Source organism: Charadrius vociferus, unplaced genomic scaffold (assembly GCF_000708025.1).
Source record: "Charadrius vociferus isolate BGI_N301 unplaced genomic scaffold, ASM70802v2 scaffold599, whole genome shotgun sequence".
Lineage (NCBI taxonomy): Eukaryota > Metazoa > Chordata > Aves > Charadriiformes > Charadriidae > Charadrius > Charadrius vociferus.
The window spans coordinates 212197-237302 of NW_009649980.1; the positions used below are offsets into that span (position 1 = coordinate 212197).

At 36.4% G+C, this 25106-nt stretch overlaps 1 protein-coding gene across 1 annotated transcript in view; it reads left to right on the forward strand.

The window, feature by feature from the left end:
• Window positions 1-25106, forward strand: part of PIK3C3 (phosphatidylinositol 3-kinase, catalytic subunit type 3) — a 75580-nt gene that overhangs the window by 20859 nt on the left and 29615 nt on the right. The window contains exons 11-21 of the mRNA XM_009891607.1: window positions 1125-1279; window positions 2550-2637; window positions 3811-3878; window positions 7640-7745; window positions 8597-8713; window positions 10302-10433; window positions 12746-12874; window positions 13204-13273; window positions 13929-13993; window positions 16729-16813; window positions 17905-17979. Coding sequence (XP_009889909.1) covers window positions 1125-1279; window positions 2550-2637; window positions 3811-3878; window positions 7640-7745; window positions 8597-8713; window positions 10302-10433; window positions 12746-12874; window positions 13204-13273; window positions 13929-13993; window positions 16729-16813; window positions 17905-17979 — 1090 coding nt within the window. The remainder of the gene's footprint in view (window positions 1-1124; window positions 1280-2549; window positions 2638-3810; window positions 3879-7639; window positions 7746-8596; window positions 8714-10301; window positions 10434-12745; window positions 12875-13203; window positions 13274-13928; window positions 13994-16728; window positions 16814-17904; window positions 17980-25106) is intronic.

Consider the following 25106-nt stretch of genomic DNA (forward strand, 5'->3'; position numbering starts at 1 on the left):
TGTAGGACCTTGCACTTGGCCTTGTTGAACTGCATGAGGTTGGCTTGGGCCCACCTCTCCAGCCTCTCCAGGTCCCTCTGGATGGCATCCCTCCCCTCCTGCATGTCTACCTCACCAAACAGCTTGGCATCATCGGCAAACTTGCTGAGGGTGCACTCGACCCCACTGTCCATGTCCGCGACAAATATGTTGAATAATACAGGTCCCAGTACCGACCAAATTGAAGCAGTATATCATCATACTTTTTTTGAGTAGAAAAGCATCTGTGGAAATGAGGTATATTCTAATTGTATACTGATTAGAGTATGATGAGCTGTGATTTCTGAGTAGAGCCCACTTACTAGATGCTGATATGTTAAATTTTAATTATTTATATATTATATTTTATTTTGACAGTAAAAAAAAATTACTTTGAATGTATTGCCGTAACTCTTGAGTCCTTGGCAATCAATAGAGTTTAAAATAGGGATCATAAATATATCAAATTTTTGCAAGCCCACTTCAATAGCCAAGGTCATACTGCTTTGACTTTAAAAATGTACCTTTTACAAAACATTTGAACGTTTCCCATATTAGAGGGAACACATTCATTATAAAATAGGACATGATTAAAATTCTGTTCTTCAATCTAAAGTAGATCAGATGTGGGTGGTTTTTTTGTTTGTTTTGTTTTGTTTTGGATCTCTGGCTATGCAAGAGATCGAGAAAAAGAAAACGTGTAAGAGGGAAGACAATCCGATTTCCTCGTACCATGGCTCAAGTTTTATGCTTGGATTTTCTTCTTGGAAGCCACAAGCTGAAAGGGTTTTTTTGGTGGATGCTGGAAGCAAGCAGGACAGCTTAACAAAGTAGAAGTTTAAAGTTGTAATTACACTTAAATATGTACTTGAGTAACAAAAAAATAGCAGTGTGATAACTTGGTATCTTTTGGGAGTCCATCCTACACCAGTTTTTTTATTGCATATTGCTTGCTAGGGAGACCCCGTTTTCCATTTCTTTATAGGTCACTTAATCCTGAGTAAGTATTTTCTGTAGATACATTAGAATTTTGACAACATATGGAGTCCTAGTCAGCTTTGACTCACCCCCTCAATTAATTTTTGGTTTTTTTTTTTTTCCATGAGGATTTGCTGATGTACCTGCTACAATTAGTCCAGGCATTGAAATACGAAAACTTTGATGACATAAAGAATGGACTGGAACCTAGCAAAAGGGACAGTCAAGGTTCAATGTCAGAAAGTATGACAACATCTGGAACTAACGGTGCAGAAATAGACAGGTAAGAAGCTTAGATTTCCAGTAGAAAAGCAGAAATGTGTAACATTGTAATCCCTCAAATTCTTTCTCTTTTTTGGGGACCATTGCATATTCAACATTGTATTTTATATCAAGTGATGATGTAAAAATAAACAAACAAAAATAACCCCTATTCTTTCATGGGATTTATTTTCCAACTACAGATAATTTACAGAGCAAACATTCTTAATCTTGAAATTGTGGCCTTTGACTTTACTGCATGAAAGGAAGACAACTTCTGGAGAGCAGGAAAAATGCTGTTATTGCTTCCTTCTGTCCTTGCAAAAGTTACGATGTCTTCAGTGACGTTGTATGAGGCTCCACTTCTCACTTTCATCAAAGAATATAGATCTAAAAGTGTAATCAGCCTGAAACGGAGGAAATTCCTTCCTGCTCCTGCAAAAAATGGTGTAGGGAGAGTCCTATGGATGTAAAGGAGCTGGGAGAGCACACTTCTTATTTTTGCAGGACTCCAAAAGAAAGGCTGAAATATCTAATTAATATGGTATTAAGCAAGGTGCAAACAAACTTGGTTAACTGAAGTCTCCTGTGAATATTTAATACAAATTTCCAGGATTTTTAGTCTTAGGCTTCAATGTCTAATCACTTGTGTCACTAGGGTGTACTTTTCATGTTACAAGCATATTGCTTTACATGGATCTTGCTGTTAAGCTGTGCAGTGGGTGTCCTGGGATGTATGGTGTATTTTGAGGCTGCAGTGGTACTTATACATTAGTAGAGCTGTTTGATTACTTCCTTTCAGGTGAATTTACTGTATGATAATTTTGCCTTGCAAGTATTGGGTTTGTCTACTCTGTTATGTCTAATTGCATTCCAGAGATGAGTGGTTGCAGGTGTTGTGTATTAGCAATTTAATTTTAAGAATGTTTAAAAAAAAAAAAAGGCTTATCCTGAAAATGTGGATTTGCTAAATTCCTATTATGTCTGCTTATTTTTTTATGGAAAATGGAACAAAATGCTAAGTTTGATATACGTGAATGTCCTCCACAACTATAAACTGTGTAGCTATCCATGCAAAGATTTCTATTGTTTTCAGGAACTGTAGCTGCCAAAGGTGCTGTTAGTAGTTTGTTCTGAAACAGGGATGGGGTACTATCTTCAAAGGTACTTCTCGTCTAGTTTTCTGGATTTATTATGCTGTGGAAGTGAAATCCTTTTTTTTTCCATGTGTGCCTGCTGCCCTCCAAGCAAGAACTTTGAACCATGCCTATTACATGCTTTCCTTTATGTAGTTCCCAGATCATGAGTCCTATTCCACCTGTTTCCTCACCACCTCTTACTTCTAAGACAAAGGAACAAGCAGACAATGAAAACCTTGATGTAAGTCATATACTTTACTTAGCATTTTTGATACCTGAGGCTTTTTAGTGACTGGTTTTAGTTTTTGTTTGCTGAATACTTAAAGTGCTCAGAGAATATAAAAGTAAACTAAATGCTAAGAAAATAGCAATAGCTTAACTGATTTTTTTTTTTGACAGGCCATCTATTTATGTACATGGTCACACTATCCAAAAATGGGGGACTGGGTATTGAATTCTTTATAAAATTACTCTCCTTTAAAGAAGACTACTGCAAAGGCTATCATGTGCTGATTAATACTGACAATTGCATGTGTTTGAAGTGTTTTGAAGCAGATATTTTAATGGAAAAAAAAATTCCTCATCTTTTAATCTCTGCAGTCTGTAATTCCTGTGGCCAATATTCCTTAGTGTGGGTGTCATCTTTTTGCACCTAAGTGAGACAGTGTGTTGATTTACATTTGCCAGAGATTACACTGAAGTTATGCCACGAGTAGAGGAGTAATAAAAATGAGACTGAAGGGGGAGGGAATGATACAAGGAGAGGACAGTTTGAGGGAATCTGATTTTATTCTGTTGTGTAGTTAATTGGTCTTTGAACTAAAGATCCATTCCCTGTTGCAAATCTTCCTTTTTGGGTCTTAGTTCTGCATAGAAAATAAGCCTCAAAGCGAGCATATTGGTAAAGATAAACAGATTTCTTGTTAGTTGACTATTAAACCTTGAAAAAGCAACTAAATACTGTGTATCCTCTACAGATCTGTTTTTTTTAACGTTAAAATGTAGAACATCTTAATGAGTTTCAGATCTTCTGGATGCAAAACAGGGTAACAAATCCCTTTTGAGGTTCAATCTTACAGCAAGGGATAATTGCATAGAAGGAAAGGGTAATATCGGAAATAGAAACTTTACATTAAAGATTTATTGTTGGAGAACATCATGTACTTCTGACACATTGGAAGATACATTACTGTAGTAGCAGACATGTTTTTACTTGTGTTGTGCAGGATTTATTTGGACTAATATTGAAACTAATATGATGTAAATATTAGGTTGGATTGGATTCAGCTTTTAGAAGGGAATGTGTCTCTCAAAACTCCTTGCGATTATTTGGGGTTTTTCTGTAACTTCATCTCTCTCCCAAGAGCTGAGACTTCTTTATAACTTAATTTTGTTTTTCTTAAATCCCCTGCAGCAAGACCTTTGCACTTTCTTGATATCACGAGCATGCAAAAATTCTACGTTGGCAAACTACTTATACTGGTATGTTGGAAACTATTTATTCATGCTGTATCAATGTCCAATTTAAATCAAAGCTATAACGCCCAAAAGGTTGCACAGCAAAAGGTGGCCTGTCTTGAGAACTTGAGAATCTTAATTTCTTTCAGAACGAAGTAGTAGATTTAAAACAATATGCATTTGAACAGGATAATTAATAAAAGGAGGGTTCTGGTTTTTAAAATGCACAAATGTGCTTTGTTGTTAGACCAGGTAAGGTGATTTGTAGGGCATTAACCACAGTGCTAAAGAGGGAAAAAAAAAGAAAAGTGTAACTATCGTTTATAAGTTGTCATTCAGTTGCCTTGTGGTGGTGGAAAGGAGACGAACTTCATCTTCTGCTCTGCTTTTCTGTTTGGTTTGTGTTCATAGTTTTTGACAGTGTTGGCTAGAATATTAAGGTTATGCACTTCAGTATTAATCGAGAATGTACTTTATGAAGATTCATAAAGCACTAATTTTTTTGTGCTAACCTAATTATTTTTTAGATTCCCTTTGTGCTTATGTTACGAGCAAAATCAAAATGTCATTGCAGATGTGTGCTTTCTTAAGGGGAAACTTTAGTTGTGAATAGTTCATCTAGGTAGGGGCAGTAAGATTACTGTGCAAAGGATCTTGTTAAAGCAGATGCCTAAATGAGTCATCTGCATGTCTTCTGAGTAAGTATTGCAGATAGAATGTCTTACTTGAAGAAAGCTAAGATGAATAAAGCTGTACTCTGTGAAAGGGTGTGTGTATATATTAATATATATACGTATGGGTATGCACAACACATACAGCTAATTACTTGTATATACATACATATTTTAAAATAAAGAGCTTAGGTGCTTTTTACATGGCTAAACTTAAGTCAAATGATTCTCATTTGTATCCTTTGTAGATCTATCTAATAATTAAAAACACTAATACATATTACTGCATGTTAATGATCTACAAATATTAACTACATATAGGCTGTGAACTAGGAACAGAGTGTGATATGTGACGAAAACCTATCAAACTGTTATTCTAACCTACCTTTAGAATGATTCCATTTGTGAATATCTTCTTAAGTTTTATTATTTCATTGCTTTTTCAGTAGCTTAAATTTAAAATATGTAAGTGCATGACTTAACTACAGTTCCTCAATGTACATACTTCTATTGTAGTGGCCAAAGATAAGGTTTGGCTTCAGAAAAAAGGGCTATTAAATTTAAATGATTAAAACAATTGATTGATGTGGGTAGAGGCCAAATGCTTGACCTAATAAAATATTCTTCATTTAAGGTAAGTGTTAGTAGGTTAGCTTATTTCTATCACATTGGTAGAACCTGTGCACTTACACTTTGGCACCACCTCAGACATTCAGTCTACAGAAAGTTCAGATATCCAGAACTCAAGTTTTTGTCTTATGACTTAAAAAAAAGCAACAAAACCAAGCCCTCAAAAAAATCCAAAACAAAACAAAAAAAAACACAAAAAAACCCTCACCAAACAAAAAAAACCCAGTCCATTTATTCTTTGTTTTCTTTCCAGACATCTCAATTTCTCAATGACAGAATACAAATGTTGCAGCCACTGTTTGAGCTGACGTAGCCATAAATCCTCTTGGCTGCTGATCAATTGCTCATTTCAACTATCCAGACACAGCATGCACCTAAAGTAATCAATGGAAAAAGTACAATAACCCTTGAAAATCAAACCTCCTACTCGGTCACTTGTCACTGTAAAGCTATCCTATCCTTAGACTTTAACAGCAGCTGCAGAAGTCAGTGTTACTGTCTTTTTCTGTCTCCTCTTCGGATGCATGAGACACCTGTCTAAGTATGAAGCATTACTCTTACTCCTTGTTTCAAGAAAGCTTTGAGAAACTGTCTAGGGCTTTTTAACAAATGCAGGTGAAAATGGCATGTTTCAATTCATTACTTCCTGTTTTCCTTGAAGTTTTGGTGCACAGACTTTGTAAAGATGGGCTTTTGTTTAAATACGCATTACTGCAATCTAATTTTGTCCTTTAAGTGAGGGAATAGTGTAGAAGAATATATTAGTGAAGTCATAGAATCATAGACTGGTTTGGGGTGGAAGGGACCTTAAAGATCACCTAGTTCCAACCCCGCTGCCATGGGCAGGGACACCTACTAGACCAGGTTGCTCAAATCCCTGTCCAGCCTGGCCTTGAACACCTCCAGGGATGGGGTCTCCAGAGCTTCTCTGGGCAACCTGGGCCAGTGTCTCACCACCCTCACAGTAAAGAATTTCTTTCCATTATCTAATCTGAATCTTCCGGCTTCCAGTTTAAAACCATTACCCCTCGTCCGGTCATTACACTCCCTGATAAAGAGTCCCTCCTCATCTTTCCTGTAGGCCCCCTTTAGCTACTGGAAGACCGCTATAAGTTCTTCCTGGAGCCTTCTCTTCTCCAGGCTGAACAACCCCAACTCTCTCAGCCTGTCCTCATAGGAGACATGCTCCAGCACTCTGGAGTCGTAGAATAATCTTTTAGTTATAGATTTCATTGGGATAATATTAATGGAATAAGTTACATATAGCTTATTTGAATACATATAGTACGTTGTGTATTTATAAATAAGACTAGTCAAATCTAATCAGCTGCAAATGACAGTCCTCTAATCTTGTCCCATAATCATTCAGTTGCAAAGAGATTCTGCCCAAGTGCATAAGGAAGGGGTAATTCTAGCTGCCAGCCTAAAGTCCAAGTGTGTTTGTTGAATGTGTGGAGTGCAGTGTTTATATGTTATGGGGGTTTATATGTTTTTACTGAGTAATAGTAGGAGATATGTTGGTCAGCAGAAGACTTCCTGTGCATAGCTATTTTTGTGCTTGTCAGTGCTGTGAATAGAAGTAAGCACAAAAGCTTTCCAAACAGCCGCTTAACATTACAAATTATGTTTTCAGTATAAGTGTTCCAAATTGTACTGTTTAAATCTTGTACTTGAATTTTGGAAATGAATACTTATTTTGGAACGTCGACTTCACAGAGCTGCTTCAGGACCAATACAGTCTCTTCCACCATTGCTAATGGTACAGCAGGGGACATGTAGGGTTAGATTCTTCTTGTTTTTGCAGGTATACTTGAATAGCGAGTTTGCAGCCACTACATTATGTAAAGGGTAGTAGCACAGTGGAATGCCTATTCCTCCCGCGTGTACTGCTTGGTTGCAGTGTTCATATGATTTGGACTTCTGACTTGTCCTTTTTGAGTGATGCCACTTCACTGTAAGTGAATCATAGAATTGTAGAATGGTTTAGGTTGGAAAGGACCTTGAAGATCATCGAGTTCCAACCCCCCTGCCATGGGCAGGGACACCTCCCACTAGACCAGGTTGCCCAAGGCCACGTCCAGCCTGGCCTTGAACACCTCCAGGGATGGGGCCTCAACAACCTCTCTGGGCAACCTGTTCCAGTGCCTCACCACCCTCATAGTGAAAAACTTCTTCCCAATGTTTAATCTAAACCCTGCCCTCTTCCAGTTTATAGCCATTCCCCCTCGTCCTGTCACTACATGCCCCAGTAAAAAGTCCTTCTCCAGCTCTCCTGTAGGCTGAAAGACCTCAAAAACTTTGACAGACTCTCCTGATCCAAGTGGGAATTTGACTATGCAGTTTTGACAAGTTCTCCTGTTGGTTGATCTCTCATTCGAGATCCACTTTATTTTTAGTTCCAGGCCTATAATACGGGGCTGCTGTATTTGACTGAAATTGTATAGCACCTGAGTACAGCATAACTTGTGTGTTTTTATGCTGCAGGTATGTAATAGTGGAGTGTGAAGACCAAGACACTCAGCAGAGGGACCCAAAGACTCATGAAATGTACTTAAATGTGATGAGAAGATTTAGTCAGGCTTTGCTGAAGGTAATGCCTTCTGTGTAAGGAAATACGTAGTGGTTTGGGTTAGTCATCTTTTAAATGGGCACAGGTGTCTAGAATGACAACAACACACATGACAGTTTTTTGTGTCACATATGTTGAAATTTTAAAAAAAGCTTCCACTTTTGCTTGAATTTTGAGTTTGTGGCAAACCAAAGAAACTACTGAAAAAGAAAAGAACAATTATTGAGACCTTTTTCCTCTATTTTATTGCTTGTTCCTGTTAGTAACATTCTGGTTCTAAAATCCTCTGCCTTGTGTAATCAGTGTATTTTATTTACTATTTCTTTATTGGATTCACTTGCCCGTGCAATGCAGATTGAGACTAGACACCTATCTTTTGAATTCACAAGCAGTGTTGTTCTGTGTATTAGCAGCAGAGGGTGCTGGAGCATTGGGGAAAAAAAAAGCTTTTGTGAATTGCAGTCTATAATTGATAGCAGACCTGCAGTCTTTGCTGATTTTAGTGTATCTCTCACTTCATATTAATTCCATTTTAGGGATGTTATTCAAATCTGACTCTTACGCTTCATAAGAGTATTCCGTGTGCTTATCCTTACCTAACTTACTTTGGCTGTGTGAATAGGTTTGTCATGCATGGCTGTTCACCACTGAAATTGTTGATGCAAACTGAAGTGCATTGGTAGGTCAGATAATTGATTGCCAGCTACAGTGATTCTGATTGTGTTTTACAAAAAATACCTCTCGAATTGACAGGAAATTGATCGTTATTCACTTACCTCTTAAAAGCCCAAAGGTCTAAGAATTAAAGAATAATTTCTAGATAAAATAATTACAGAACAAAGAACTAATTTTCTTTCTTTTAATTCACTTAGGGTGATAAGTCTGTCAGAGTTATGCGTTCATTGTTGGCAGCCCAGCAGACGTTTGTAGACCGGCTGGTTCATGTAATGAAGGCAGTGCAGCGTGAAAGTGGGAATCGTAAGAAAAAGGTAACTAGGGGATTGGAAAACTTATCTCTGGCTAGAATTTTACAATAGGAATGTTAGCTCTTCACTAAAAATTCTTTGGACTGAGATTTAGAACAAATGTCCATCTGTCCTGTAATAATTTTACCTAAATTTAAACAAACTTTGGAGAGGTTTAGATTGGTCAAAGTTCCAAAGTGTTCTGAAAGTTTGTAGATGAAAAACAGGAGAGACCCTTGAGAAACATCTTGGGATATTTTTGCAAAAGGTAGATATGAGAATAATTGAATAGTTGCAGTGAACAAGTTGTGGGGGATGTGGGAAGGGAGCAGAGGTTACTGTGGTGTAAGAATTATGCCAGGATAGATACTGAAATTTGATTAGCAGCAAGAGTTCTTTTGTTCCAAGAGCAACAAAACTTTTCTTTCATAAGTTGTGTGTTTAGCAGAACTTAGCTGTCTGTTGCATCTTGAGGAAAATGTTTTCTATCATAGGTGCATTTTAAGAAGCTTTGTCCTTCATAGTTAAAATATTTCAAGTGAACTTGACAGATGGGTAAGGGAAGGCAGCAGGAACACCAAAGGGATTTCTACTAATGTATTTTTTTTTCCTCTGACACACATTAGTGCTTTTAAACGTAGAGTTTTCAGTGTAATAATTTTTGTCACCTCCTTTCTGTGAGGTATGTTTGTGCAGGAAAATGAAACAGTTAAGCATGACAGCATTTTTGTGAAATGTTGTGAATGTGCTGTGTATCAGTAATTAAGGTGTAATCACTGAAAGAGGAGGAGGGGTTTTCAATTCATAAAAATGTATTTTCTGCTAGTGCAATACATTGATAGCATTCTGTCAAATGTTCTTTTATAATTGCCACGATATTTCTGTAAAACTAAGAAAACACGTGGCTTTGATTTTTGGATTAAAATGCAGCTAGCAGCAATTAACCACTGGAAGTATTCCTATCAGTAGCGGGCTGCCTTGATGTGTCACTGTGTCTATGCCCGTTATATTCAGCAGGGGAAAAGACTAGAGACTTTTATGGATTCAACCTTTATTATGTAGGACGCCAAATGTAAAGTAGTAGAAAATTGACTGGTATTGTATTTCTGGTAACTACAGATGTAGGAATGTAGAGCAAGCCCTGAAATCGGATCTGTGCACGCTGTTGGCAATTTAGTTCATTGGTGGTAGGGGATCTCCTTGAGTTCAGGGATACAAAGGATCAGAGCTAAGGACTTGAATCAAGTTTCTGAAACAGAGCTAACTTTTGATGCTGGTATAGAAAACAAATCATCCTGCTACTTCTGCAGGCAATTTAGAAATAAATTTTTGTAAGACTATAATATCTGCCATTTATAAAATCACTTGAATACACTCAGATTAGATGGAATATCTGCTTCCTTATTGAGATTACTGCAAATAGAGAATCCTTATTTCACTGGATTTTAAGTGTGAAACCCTGATTTTTTGGAAGAGTAAAGAATTTAATAAATTTGATATTTTCATGTATCTTTTGTTAAGAACTTTTTAACTGTTCATATATACCTAGTATGTGTTTTTATGTTTGGGGTTTTTTTTATTAAACAAGTTTTTAATTCTTTTATTCTTTTAGAATGAGAGGCTTCAGGCTTTGTTAGCAGATAATGAAAAGATGAATTTAGCAGATATGGAACTTATTCCACTTCCTCTGGAACCTCAGGTGAAAATTAAAGGAATAATCCCTGAAAAAGCCACACTCTTCAAGGTAAATGAGATCCTCTGAATAGCTGGAATACAAACAGCTCTTACGAACACTGAGCTTAAAAAAATCAGTTGAAAGATTTAAAGGGTCTGACATAGTTGAGGCAAAATGTAACGGTAATGGGCTTATAAAGTTAAACAACTTTATTTTTTTTGTGAAACTCTTTTCAAGTTAACATACAAACTTTAAAGCAGCTTTTATAAGACTGATATAGTTTGTAAAGTTTAGGAGATCCCCAGGCTGAAGGCATGCTTCCTAGTTCAGAATTTCTCTGAACCTTAGACTGTTCAGTAGGAATGCCACTTACCATCAAAATCATACAAATCGAGACAGGTACGCTGCATCAGAGCTCGAGGTGTGCATCTGTTCCATTGTGAAATAAAAGTTTAAATTTTTGGGGGACTGGAAAGAAAAAAGGTGGTCCATTTCATTCTGTTGCGGTAGACTGGCAGGTAGATCCTGTATCCGTGGGCTCCTTAAACCAATCCATAGCAGTTGCTTGTGATCATATGGCCATTCCTTAATCTAGTTAATAAACAGTCAATACGCTGTTGAAAGAGCTGGGGTTATTTTGCTTCCTATACTACTTGGAATGTAAGTTATTGCCTGTGTCCAGTGATGTAGGACCTCTTTATAAATTTACTTTCAACTCATATAGATGACCAAATCGTGCTTTACCAGTCAGGCTTAAGTCCAGCAGACGTTGTCTGCCAGTTAAAAAACGTTCAAGCTGCAGTGGCAGCCAGTGTTAATCCGTCTTCTCTACTAGGTCATAAATTTATTATACCCAGTAGTTTCAAACTTTGACAGGCTGCTTGTTGCCTGTGATATAATTTGTGTTTACTTAAAATCAGAGATGAACTTTTTTCCATAGTTTTCTGACATATCCCTTGGTTCCCTAGCTTTGGCTTGCTTCTTTACATACCGTTTAGTCTTTTTGAAGAGTATGCTTCAATTCCATGCTCTTGCACCTCAGGTTGGAGGCCACATTGGAAAGATTTTGTCATGAAAACAAGGTGTTGCGAACCTGAGTCAGATTCTGGCATGAATATGATTTAAGGGGAAGTGTGTTGACAAAAAGTCTGCTGGAACAGCAACCAAACATTTCCTATTGGGAATGATAGCTTAACTTGATCAGGACAAAATCAAGTTAGATAGTCTTCCACATATTAGTGTTCTGTAGCAATGTAGAAAATTCGGAACCAAAAATATGAGTAGTAACTTGCTTCAAAATCAGAGATGGTTTTGGTTTTCCTGATCCTGAAAGGGTACAGATTTCCATTTAATCTCTCATTCTGTGCTATGGGATAAAAACCAAACAAATCCAAAGAGGGAAGGATGACTCATTTTTGGTGCTCTTGGACATGACTTGGCAGCTTTTGTAGAACTATTTAAAGAATCATTTCTCCTTTGTTCATGGAACTTAATTTTGAAACATTAATTGCATGTGAAAATCTAATGTAATTGCTCAAATATTAAACTCTGTATCTTTGATTAATTTTTTTGGTTTGGTTTTGAGGGAAGTGACTTGGTCAGCTGCAGTAGATGAAATCATTCATGTAGGTAATTGATCCCCTTCAATCTTTTTTAAGCAGAGAAATTGCAAACAATTAAATTGGCTTTCTCAAACAACAATGTAAAAAGGCATTTTTGCTTTTGATAAATAGATTAAGGGAGCAATTAATTGTTTAAGATGTCTTGCCCCTAGTATTTCTGTGATGTTTATCCTATAATTGTGTCTCTTTTTGATCTGGTCAGTTTAAATTTGTTTTGTTGTGACCTTTTGCATAGCGCTTCTATGTTGACTGGAATTACATGCACACAAACAAAGTTTGAGTCTTCCTGTCCTTTCCTCTTCAGCTGCTGGGGTGAGGGGTGAGGGTGCGGTGGGGTGGACACGACACACGGGACGTGTCCTTCACACTCCTTGCTAAAAAAGAAGGGAAGCCTTAAGGTATATTAAAAACAGGCGTAGAACACACTGTTGGTAACTGGAAATGGTATGTTCTAACTGTTGAGTCCTAGACAGTTAGTAACTGCTTTTTGAGCTTTAGAATTGCTTCTTTTCTACCAAACTTGAGGAACATGAAAAGAGTTCTGGTGCTCACTGCCACGCTTTTGATATTAAAATGGGACTTTTTGTAACTGAATTTGATGTGATGACCTGATACTTGCTTAATTCACTTCTGATGTAAACTTATGCAGTATTCACTTCTGCAGTAAACAAGGATTTATAATTTAGAACTCCACTGTAGCAACATGTTAATATGAACATTGCTATGCACCAGCTTAGTAGAATAAGTTTCCTTTTCCAGAGTGCCTTAATGCCTGCTCAGTTATTCTTCAAGACAGAAGATGGAGGCAAATATCCTGTAATTTTTAAGCATGGTGATGATTTACGTCAAGATCAACTTATTCTTCAGATTATTTCACTCATGGATAAGGTAAGAATTGCGAATCCGCATCCTTGTCTTTCTGTGTTCTTGATTTGCCTTGTTGAGAGCAAGACTTGAAAACTGTTAATGCGGTTTATGTTCCTAATACGTTCCATGGTTCTCAGATCTTAGGTGGCTTTTTTCTTTTCTTTATAGACAGGCAGTGAGCCTGTGTACACTTAAAAATAAATATAAAGGCAAACAGGCCGTCACTCATTACTGATTTCAGTGAAGAACAGTGGACACCAATGTTCAATATACATTCCTTTTAGAAATAGAAGCTGCCTTTCTATTGCATTCATCTTTGATGTTTTGGTTTGGTTTGTTTTTTTTCCTAGCTGTTAAGAAAAGAGAATCTGGATTTGAAGCTGACACCCTATAAAGTGCTGGCAACTAGTACAAAACATGGTATGAATACATCTGTTTCGTGAAAATACAGTATTGGGAGGAGTCTTCTCCTTCTCTTTGTAGACTATTGTGACATGCTATTTGCATGACAGATGTTTTGCTTAGTACAGCATTCTAAAAAGGAGCTCAAGTGTTTGAGAAAATCTTGTAATACAAGTCATGGAAGTAAACAACCTGAGTGACCACAGTATTCCATAGGTGACTCAAGTATCTTCATAAAAGAAGCCCCATCTGGATTTTGGAGTATGTGACAATCAGTAGTGTTACCTTTGCTGCTAGCTTGCTGTGTGATCTCAGACAAAGAACTTCTATTTATAGATCTTTGCATGAAATGGAGGCAAAAGAAAATACAACACAAAATTAGTCTTGGCTCTGCTTTTAGATACATTCTGAATAAATATTTGGAAAGCCATAGATTTGTCTTTCTCTTCTCATGAAAACTTGGAACAACAGACCTTTTGCAAGCTAATTTGGTGTTAATGACAAGTTGTTTTAAAATTACTGAAGGAGGAAAATTGGGATAAAACATGATTTTCTGCCTGTAAGCAGCAGTTGAATGAAAGTGCATATTAATGTTGCCCTCTAATAAACATGCATTCTAGAGTAGCTTGAATGTTCTACGCATTGGAGACTTTTTGGATGTTTTCTGTCACAGGCTTCATGCAGTTTATTCAGTCAGTACCAGTTGCAGAAGTTCTTGCTACTGAGGAAAGTATACAGGTACGTGATGGGGGATTTTTAAGTCATCTTTGGATAAAGTAGTATAAATTGTAGACTTAGATCTTATGCAGAAGTCTTTAGTCTCTCAACTGATTTTTGTATCTGTTGTAGAAGAGACATTACAGCTTGGAATGTAAAGGTATTTACAGCAGAAGTTTTGCTTTAAAAAATAAACTTAAATCACCACATGAGTATCTCATGTCCTAAAAGTAAGACCATTTAAATAACTGAAGTGAAATTTAGTCGTGATACGGAAATTCTGGCAATGTAATGACAAATGGCAGGAGCATGAGACTACTGTTTTGAAGTGTTTGTGCTGTTCACTTGGTACTTTTGGATTGATACCTTGTCAAAGTATGTTTTAATGATTTTTATTTTTTTTTAATGGAACAACTAAATAGCTTGTACATACAATTTCTGAAGTCTGTTTCCCTGCAATAGTGGATGTATAGATACTGTGTTATTTTTATTTATTTATTTATATTTACTTTTAGCAGAGTTTCTGTAACTGTCATGGAATTGAGTAGAGACACATAAATGAATAGTGGCACACAAAATTCATGCTAGTTTCAAGCACAGCACACAAGTTAGGTAGCAGAGCTCAGCTGGTTGAGATAAATATAGTTAGATAAAACCATACCAAATTGCCATATGAGGTATATAACTAATAGGATTTTTAGTGAAAATGCAGCATGTTTATGTTGGATTCAGTTTGTCGCAGTACCTTTTTCCCCTTTTTTGTAAGTGATACTGAAGTTCACGTTTGTTCATAGCTCAGTAACTGGGAGTCAAAGCAAATAGCTCCCAGCTGCTATAAACTATTAAAATATAGGGATTGAAAAATGCTTATCATTTGTCAGTATCATTTACTTAACAAATGAGCATGTAAATGATTATAATTTATAAAAAATGCTTATCATTAATGAAACAATAACCATCATCAAGTTGCATAAGTTTTTTTGGGCCTTCTGTTCTGTAAAGGTTGTGGTGACCTACATCTACACATACAATAATCATACAGTTTATAAAGTGTTTTTTTGGCAGTCCTTTGTAATCTTGAAAATTTACTATTCGTATTGTAGTCCATAGTATGTTATTTATAAAATTACATAACAGAAATGTGTTTGAAATTGTCATTTTGCAATTACTTATAAAATCATATTCCAATCCAAAATAGGTGCCCCACTGTTTTAGTTGCTGTGCAGACGTAAGGAGCAATTCTTTTTGTGAAGAACTGCTAATCTAAATAAGCAAGACGCCAAAAGAATGTGATCTAAGATTACTTTACAGATCAACGGCAAAACACATTATAGAGCCCAGATTTCCTGTGCTAGAGCATGATGAAATAACTGGGCGTTGTAGGCCAAGGAAATAAAAGCTAAATTAACAGTTTTTTAGGTGTTGTGAAAGTTTAGTTTATTCTTTTTGTAAATATTCATTTTGGGTGTCACACCTGCTTTAATAAAGATGGGCACTGTATATAAACATTAAAAATGTTTCACTTCTGAAAAGATTTAAAGCAAGTCATCTAATACTAGCTGGTAATGCAGGACAGCAAGGATGCTTTGATGTTTGAGTGTTACTTACCTTCTATGAACACTCTGGAAATTGCAGTTCATGTTTTGGAATTATTTCTATTCCACACTCCACAGTGTAGCATTTGGATGGTCTGAAGTCTCTAGTTTTTTGTTTGGTTTTGGGGTTTTTTTTGTTTTTGTTTTGTTTTTTTTTACATACAACATGTAAAATTTTGGGCCAGTGAAAGTAGATCCCTCTAGTACCTCATTAACCATTTAAAAATTTCCTTCCACGTTTCGCTTCAGGATTTCATTTAACAGAATCTTTCTACTCTGTCAACTTTTTTAACATCTCAGAAGGGCTTGTTCCTCTGTAAGCAAAGATAGTTAAAGCTGTCTCCAGGCCTTAAAACATTGATACACTGTTACAAGACTGCTTTTCCATCAAAACTTTCTTAAATAGCCTGCCAGGTACCTTCCTTCTCTTTTTTTAAGATTCCCTTCATTTTTTCATCATTATTTTAGTCTCTTATGTCATCCAGATGCCTACAAAGCTCCTCTTACAGTGCTTGCTTAGCTTTGTGTTTGCCTACTGGAAGAAACTTGTGCTTAGGCTTAGTTTTAATTTACTTTTGCCTCAATGCAGAAAAATTCAGTTTTTTTCTGTGTGGTAGGAAGGACTGGTTTTCTGCTGTCCACAGTTCACAGGAAATCTGGTTTCCATTTCATGACTTAGATTTTTTCCTTTTAGACTCAGTAGTGGTTGGTTGTATTGAGGAATATGGAGACATATAATGATCGTAAACCTTGAAAGAGTCTGTGTCCCAAATGTAGTTACTAATCTGTATTGTTAGGCCTGGTTTAGTTTTTGTTGATCTGGCCTAAACAGCTTCCTGTGGAAGTATTTTGCACTCCTAGTTATTAGTGACTTTTCAATACGTTGTTAATTTTCTGAAGCTGTATAAAGAAAACTGCTGTTTAGTTTGAACTTCAGGTCTGTTTCTTTTGAGTATAAGAATATGGTGATTCAGACAGAAAATAAATCAATATAAAATTAAATTAGATCTTGCTAGGGTTTTCCAGAGTGGTTGTTAGTTTAACACATTGTAGTAAAAGCCGTTTATGATCTTGATTAAAATCTTTCTTTTTTTACTAGTTCTAAAGCTCCTATTTCAGATCATGTGGAATAACTAAATATGTTGATGAATTCCCCTCCAGAACTTCTTCAGAAAACATGCACCTAGTGACACTGGCCCTCATGGAATAAGTGCAGAGGTAATGGACACATATGTTAAGAGCTGTGGTAAGTTATGCTCCTACAATTGATAATTTCATAGCTGAAGTATAAAGGACAAGGTAGATAAGGTTTTAAGGCATATCAGTTTAGATGACTGCAGATAGGGAACTATGCATGTACTTGCTGTGAGAATTCCCGTGTGAAAAGAATAGTTTTGAGCCTGGCATTTCATATGCAACTCCTCTCCTCAGCCCTCTTTTTGTTCCCCTCATAGCAGACTAGATGGTAAATACCCTTTGCTTTCTAGCAATAATCTTACCTCTGTCCCCTCTCCATCATGAGTTGGGGTCTTTATAATTCAGGGAGATGTAAAGCTTTTATACAGTAATATATCATCTGTGTTTGAAGTAGAAATTTTTAATTTGTTTTTAGAACGTGAGGGGTTTTTTGGGTTGAGGTTACAGTCAATTTCTTGTTCCACTTGGGTGACAAGAATTGGTGTTAAAATGTGCTGTTTGCTGTCCATTAAACTAAAAAACAACAACTCAATTTTACCAAAAAAAAAAAAAAGTAATTCAGGTGTTGTTCCACAGTATCTTCTCCTTTCCCCTTCTCTTTTTGATGGTGCAGTTTTTAGAACTGCTTCAAACTGTTTTGGTTAGTGGGTGAAAGTTTGCATTAGTTCTAATTTATTTATCACTGTCTGGCTTACTGCTTAGTTTGTGAATACTGCTGACGTATACATTCAGATTCATAACAACAGTTCATGCTTGTTTACAGTTGTCTTAGATCTTAAATTCAAAATGTGTACATTCATTTTGCTCAAAATACTTCCCCTTCCCTTCAAGTTATCTTAATCCCAATATTGAATGAATTTAGGCTTTTAGTGTTAGGCATGTAATTGTGTAGTAAGAAATTAAAAACTAGGCAGTACGGAATAAACTTCAGAGTTATAATTTATTCCTTCAAATGTTCTTCATAGTGTTGATAATCTTGATTATTCTTCACCAGCACCACTCCTGCCCCCACTCTCTGTGGTATATTTATGACTTTTGAACAACAACTAAAATAAAGTCATATGCTGTTGTTAATTGTGTGGAAATTGTTGCTCTCCAAGAAAGGTACTTATATTGATATTTACAACTTACTTGTTACAGCTGGTTATTGTGTAATTACGTACATCCTTGGAGTTGGAGATAGACATCTGGATAATCTTTTGCTAACAAAAACAGGTAATTCTTTTGCGCAGTATAATTTTGTAACAGCAGTTGTTTAATTTCTGGTGTGTTGGTACGGGTTTGCTCCATTTTGTTTTTCAGTATAACCCACTGAGTATTGTAGATTAGAATATATTTTTAAATGTAAAGTTATATTCTCTCATCTAAGGTAACAGTTGATCCAGTGAGTCAAAGTTTAGGTTTAAACCATTAGTAGTGTGAAGTGGCAGTTGAATAAGAAATCAAGAAGATTAATTGCTGTCTAAGCACATTAGAAGTAAGATATGATCAGTGTATGTGGTTTTGATGTCAGTTTAAGAGCCATTTATACATCTGTAGATAACGGAAGTCTAACTTCACCTAAACACAGACTTGCTTACAAACACTGGGGGTTTTGTAAAGTTTTCAGTTGGCTTATTTTACAGTCCTGTATTCTACTGACACATTTTTTACACTGAAAGCTGGACTTGTAAGTTGTTTTTTGTTAAACACAAGCATTTTCTTGAATGATGCGACTCTTTTTTTTTTGAAAGTATTATGGACATATTATACGCTAACATTTGACTGCCTTTACCTAAGACCAAGGAACATTTCACTGTGTCATGGTTCAGGGACGCACTGTTATCTTAAACTTGGCTAAAACAATAATTGCAGGTCTTTTTCAGAACTCTTGGTCCAAAGCTGAAAAAAAGGTTGCATTAAAAAATATTTGTAGACTACAGCCCCAAGTATCCTAATTGTTCTTTATCAAAACTTTTAATTTTTCATTAAATGGTTACATTCATGTTTATTAGCTTTTTTAACATGCTATTCGACAGTAAATTCAACATCTACTAATTGGATACCTGTTCTATTTTAATACTTGTCTAATAATTCTGCTTTTTTTGTGTATGCTATTCCAAATACAGTAGATGTTTAGACAAGAATTATCAGTAGTCCCATGGAACTAGGTATAATGTTGATGACTTCACCGAGATGTCCATGCAAATTCGTGTCTCAGATTTGACTTCCTTTTAAACAACATGGTTCTCTGAGCTTTCCAGGTCTGTATGTTTTTTTGAAGAAATTGACATGATGTGTCCCAGAAGTGGGAATGTCAGGTGAGACCTGTCAGACCAGATTCACTTCAGCATTTTCTATTTCCTGTGAGTCTTGTCTTCATGATGAAACCAAACCACTGTACAGCAAAAATCCAAGTGTTTCATTACCAGCCTAACTGGGCTGGCTGGACAATTCAGTTCCAGTTGAGATTATAGATATTTTCTTAGGCCTTCTTTAAAGACAAAGAAGGAAATAGACTCGATAGTGTCCTGCTCATTACAAATTCACAGCCGAGGGAGAGAAAGTGGTAGAAGATACTGTTTTAAGTAAGTACATTCTTTAGTTTGCAGCAAAACCCATGTATCTTGAAAATTCAAAATAGCAGATATGCATTTTGATTTCTCCCTTAGTTGTTTTAATTTTTTTAATGTTATTTTTTGTTGCCATCTGTATGGATTAATAACAGGGCAGGTAAAGTGAGTAATTCTAGTGATTCTGTATAAATAGAAGATTCCTCTGCTAGAGGAAATGAAAGATTTGAAAATTAAGCTGCTCCAACTCTTAACAATCAATGCCTTGGCATGGAGGGAAATTCAAATGGTTAAGTTGAAAAATTAGTGTGTGGGTAGCTGTGTGAACTTCACAAAGTTTTAACAAACAAAAACATTTCTTGCAGGGGGGGAAATTTTTTGGAGTTTTGGTTTTTGGTTTTTTGGGGGGTTTTTTGGTGGTTTTTTTTTTTTTTGCTTGCTTACTTTTGAACTACAGCTTCCCATTAGAAGTTCTGATGCTTTGAATACCTTCATTACATAGTGATGAAGAGTTAGTTGTGGTTAAGTGTTTGTAATAAAGTGAAATATTTATTGAATGAGAAACATGCAAACGGAGAATGTTATTTGGGGAAAAGAGACACATCCATATGGAAGGCTTGCTAGTTTACAGATAAGGCTGAAGCATATATTACTTTGAGTCAGCATACTCTGTATGAAAGAGTTGACAGTTAACCACTGGTCCTTGATTAGAGTAAAAGGTCTTGCCCTAAGCACATGGAGGAACAACTAAAGCAAGCTTATTTTTCCTTATCTTCTTGGAAATGTACAAATGGACATTTAAAAATCCGTATTGAGAAGTCTCTGTCAATTGACTGAGGTGACAGGTATTAACCTTTCTGTAGCAGGCACTGGTTGCATGCTCAGAGTAGTAATATTTTAGTGTTTTGATTTGGGGTAAAGTGCATCTTTCTTGTCTGTGTTAAAAAGTAACAGCACAATCGCTGTTTGGCTTAATGGAAGAATGTAAGCTGTACAGCAGAGGGCAGCGCACATCCACGGTACGTTCTGAGTCTGAAATGGTTTTCATCTGCTGTCTATGCTCTGTCACGTACCCAGAGAGTTTTTTTGAGCTATCAAGAGAAATTCTCGTGTTCCAAATACAACAAAGGCTTGCTAATTTCTTGCTCCTGAGAATCCCTTGGACTTAAGTTGGAAAAAGCTAACTTCATTCTTCTCTTGAACAACAGAAGCTATAAGTACCTTTCTTCAAAATAATATGACCATATATGCATCCTTTCTTGATGATATTTATTTAATGAATTGAAGCTTTCCATTAGGGTAAAGAATTCTGAATACCTGCTCTGGGTTCACATACTTTTCTTGGATGTATTTGGCAATATATACCATTACCCTATTAACGCTACTTTTTAGTTTGGCGGATGTAGCCACATCCGTGTTGGACTCCTTCCAATAGAATTGTTACATCATCTTCTAACATATAGATGTCTATGCTTGTAGTAGATATGGTATGATTTAAATATTAATCAATAGATACTGAAGTTCATAAAAGCAAATTGTTTCCAACTTAATGTTAGGAATGGGATTTTTTGTGCTATAGGATGAGAATGTCTGTTATCTGGGTGAAGTAATTTGTGCTGTCTTTCATGACTTGTTTTGTGTCTAATTCTAGAAATAGGGTGACTTTTTTTAAGAAGTCATAAACAAGAAATCTAGATTATACTTAAAGGGCAGCTGTAGAAGTTTGTTTCAAAAGAGATATAGGGAACCTTTTGTCAAAACATCCTCCTCTATCAGTAATGTTAAAAATTACAAGAATACTTGCATCAGTTTCACAAATGTGCCTTAGATTGTAACCTGAAAGTCACATTATATAGTCAGTATTGTGTTACAGGAATATTTCTTTTCTCTGAGAACTTTCAACTTCTTACTTCTTCTGGAGATGAAACACATTATCAATTGCTGCGTGCTTTAATCTCTTGTTTCCAAATCTATAACAGCCAATATTACTGTGACTTGTAAACAACAAGGTGCTGTTTTGCAGCTGAATACCCATCTTTAAGTAACGTCAGTGTCTTGTAGGATTACAGACTGATTTATGTATTAATGCCAGTATCTGGCTTACCAGCTGATGTGCCCTTTGTTGCCTTGGAAGGAAGAGCTGGATGGTTGTGAAGCTGAATTGTGATATAAGAGGTGTAGCATGTCCGGTTAACTTTCATGTAATACATGTTATGCAACTATGTTTAAATTATGTCATGCCTTCTCTTGAAAATACTTTTTTCTGCATTTTTTGCGCTCTCTGGTTTTGACTGTAGAGTTGGGATCTGGCTACTGATGTAACACCCAGATATGGATGTCTTCATGTCTGCTAAGCCTTTTTAAGACAGTCAGTACAGTCATCATTACAGCTTAGATCGTGTTTCAGCTATGATAGACAAGTGAAATCTCCTGTCCCATTTGAGATACCTTAATAACTTTATAGAGAGGCAAAGGTTTCACAAAGGTCCTGTCATATTTGCAGGCTGTGTATAGATATTTTAGGATATCCTGCGACACTCAAATGACATTCTTGAGTAGCAATGCGTGTCTGTGTCTGACCAACTAACTCTCACTCTAGTGACTTGTGAGCTTATTCTTTCAATAACCTTTAGGGGACCTACATGTAAATTCAAGTTCCTGTTATAGGTTTCCTAGATACAGGCACTTTGATCTGAACTCCACTCCTGAAATTGCTCTGTAGCAGTAGAGTAGATTGATACATGGATGAAATTAAGTTATTAATATCTGAAGGCAGGTCAAAGAGTGAAGGCTTAGAACTTGGAAACCACATTTTCTTTTGGCATCACATGTAGGTAGGTGAAAGAACTGGACTGTCTTCTCATTTAGCGCTTAGAGGTAGGGCTGTGCTCTGTCTTGAGTGTGAAGTGCACAAATTGACATCTGATTTATTCTTCAGTCTCCGTTAGAAGGGGTTTCCAGGTAAGACAGCAAAGATATGAACAGTTCCATATGTGATATGACACCATGTGTTCGTGGTTCCATTGCTTTTCAGTTAAAACCATCTATCCCAAAGCAGATTTGAAAATGATAAAAGTGGAAAAACTATAGGATACAAACCCTCCTTCTGTATCACTGCTTAGATAAGTACATTGATAAATACATTTATTAATGTTGCAAACATACTATAGTATGTAAAATGCAGTGGAATTTTTAAATATGTTTTTAAATGTTACTGGTCTTGATGGAGGAACATCCTTTTTTAAAAGAAGTAACAAAACTAACACATACTTTTATCCTTTAGATTTCTCTGCAACTCCCATTTCTGTGATGCCTACCAAAGAGAACATAATGTTTTAGTTGTTGGTATGCTAAAACATGTTCTCTTTTAGCTATCTTCAACAGTGTTTCTCATTTAACAATACATATCTGACTTTTTTTTGTTGTTGTTGTTGTTATATCATGCCTGCATTGAGAGTATTTTGAGAATGGACTGCTTGAGGTGTGGGGGGGAAGAATTGCAATGCTTAGCACAAGTGGTCCCTTATCCATTGTAAGGATGGTGATGATAAACTTCACCTCCAGCTGTTGCTGCATCCTGAGTTTGAAAATCTGTATCCTGAATAAGTCCTTAACAGTTCATACTACTTTCTTCCATGTTTGTGTAGTCTTAGAAATGTTATAACATGTAGCTGATGAAAATAAATTAGGGGTTTTTCTTCTGATTTTTTTCACCATGGCAGTGCTCTGTTAGCAAAGAAGAAAATTTAACAGTAGCATCAGAATTTGCTGGGAAAGCCAGGAAACCACCGCATCCATCTACTGTTTTTCATCGGAGGAATTTTTTATCTCACTGCTTCAAACTTAAAATAGAAATTCAGCTAAAATAGACACTAAATTTTACTTTTTTCTATATGAGCTAGGTTAAAATAATAGTGGCAGTTGCAGTTTACAAAAAATATATTGAAATTCAGAGCGCGGGGAATTTTTTTGTATTGGTTGGGTTTTTTTTTTCCCCTCTTTCCAAAACTGGGAACAGATAAGTTTGGAATAATTTGTAAGGCTTTCTTACCTGTTAAAAGACAATTGCCACCCGACTTATTTTAGTATTTGTATCTAGTTTGCTTTGCCTTCCACATTTTGTTTAAGGATTTCAGAGTTCTGTGCAGGTTTTCAGTACTTTTTCCTAACAGTCCTCTGGTGAAATAAAACAATTCCTGTGCTGCTGTATAGGAACTTTCCCCTGTACTGAAGTCTAGGCATTAGCAGTAAAAGTGATGGACCAATCAGCCTCTCCAGCTGCAGTCAGATGTTATTGGCTGTTGCAAGCACCAGATATCAATTTTTAGCCTCCACAAGTCCATGCTTCACTTACTCAAAGATCACTTCACTCTCAAGGCTGAAAGGAACTCAGATGGACTTTCAAATCTCTCATGCCCTGACTGCTAGTCAGGAAAACTTTCCATGTTTGATGCCATTTCCTTGAATTCTCCAAGGACCTGTCCTCTTTATTCGGTGTTAGAAAACCAGGCATTCAGTAGAAAAATATAGTCAACCTCCTAAAATTGGGGGGGAGGGGAACTTAAAAGTACACAATAGTATCAGCTTTTAGGTTTTGAACAAAATAATTTTGTGTGTGCGTGCTGCATTGTTGCATATTCCTGGAAACATCCTCTTTCAGTCAGTAAATGCCTTATTTCTTCCTTTTGCTTCAGTAAAATAGCTTAAATGGGGAGTGGAGAGTGGCACTGTTTTTTCAGGGGAGAGGCTCTATTTGAAGTCTTTCCAGGAGAGATGAACTCTCTTTTCTTGCTTCCTGAAAGAGTGCTAATGTCATCTTTTAAACTTCAAGTGGTGGGCCACTTTCAACATCAGAAGTACTTGTCCAAAGCTGTGTATCTTGAACTATATGTAGGTGCCTACATGTAGTTCTGCTCCTAGCATCGAAACAGGGCAGGAAGTTCATGCATATTAGTCTGTAGTCTCCAGGTGTTTCAGGAATTGTTAATGTTTTGTTTTGTCAGATGCCTAAAAGTCCCCATTTTTATGAGGAGCTTTGCATTTCTAAGTAGGTGTCTAAAGGTTTGTGTCCAAATATTAGAAATCCAAGGCAGTTATGTCTAGCCTTACAAGAATGTAAGAGGCTCAGAGGATGGAATCTGTTTTACTTGTTGCCTTAAGTAACTTATCTTTTAGTTTCAAACATGACTCAAAAACCCTCACCTGCATGATGTAGCAGTCATTCAGGAACAGTGATAAACCAAAATGAGAAGTCCAGTTTTGCAATTTATAAGCATGTCTAATAACTAAGAGCACTTTACCATGTAATGAATCTAAAGAAGATGGATTGGAAGCAGCGGTGAAAACACGATGGTCCAAGAGATGTGTGTTCTGGCACTGACACTGTATATTGAAGGAAGAAAATGCTATTGTTTGATAAAAACATGGAAGTTCAAAGCCTTTAGAAAAAGTAGTTTTACACAAAGTTCACAAGCGGTCAAATTTTCTGGGAGGACAGGTGATAATTATATGTAAATACCATGCTATGAGTATGAATTTTTTACTCATAGTGAGAGTGACAGAGCACTGGCACAGGTTGCCCAGAGAGGTCATGGAGTCTCCATCCTTGGAGATAACCAGGTATCATGTGGACATAGTCCTGGACAAGGCAGCTGGCTCTACATGTCCCCCCTTGACCAGGAGATTGGACCAGATGTCCTCCAGAGGTCCTTTCCAACCTCAACCATTCTGCGATTTTTTTAAAATAAAGGTTTAAAAGAGTCATCTTCTAAATTCAGTTGAGAAGGTATG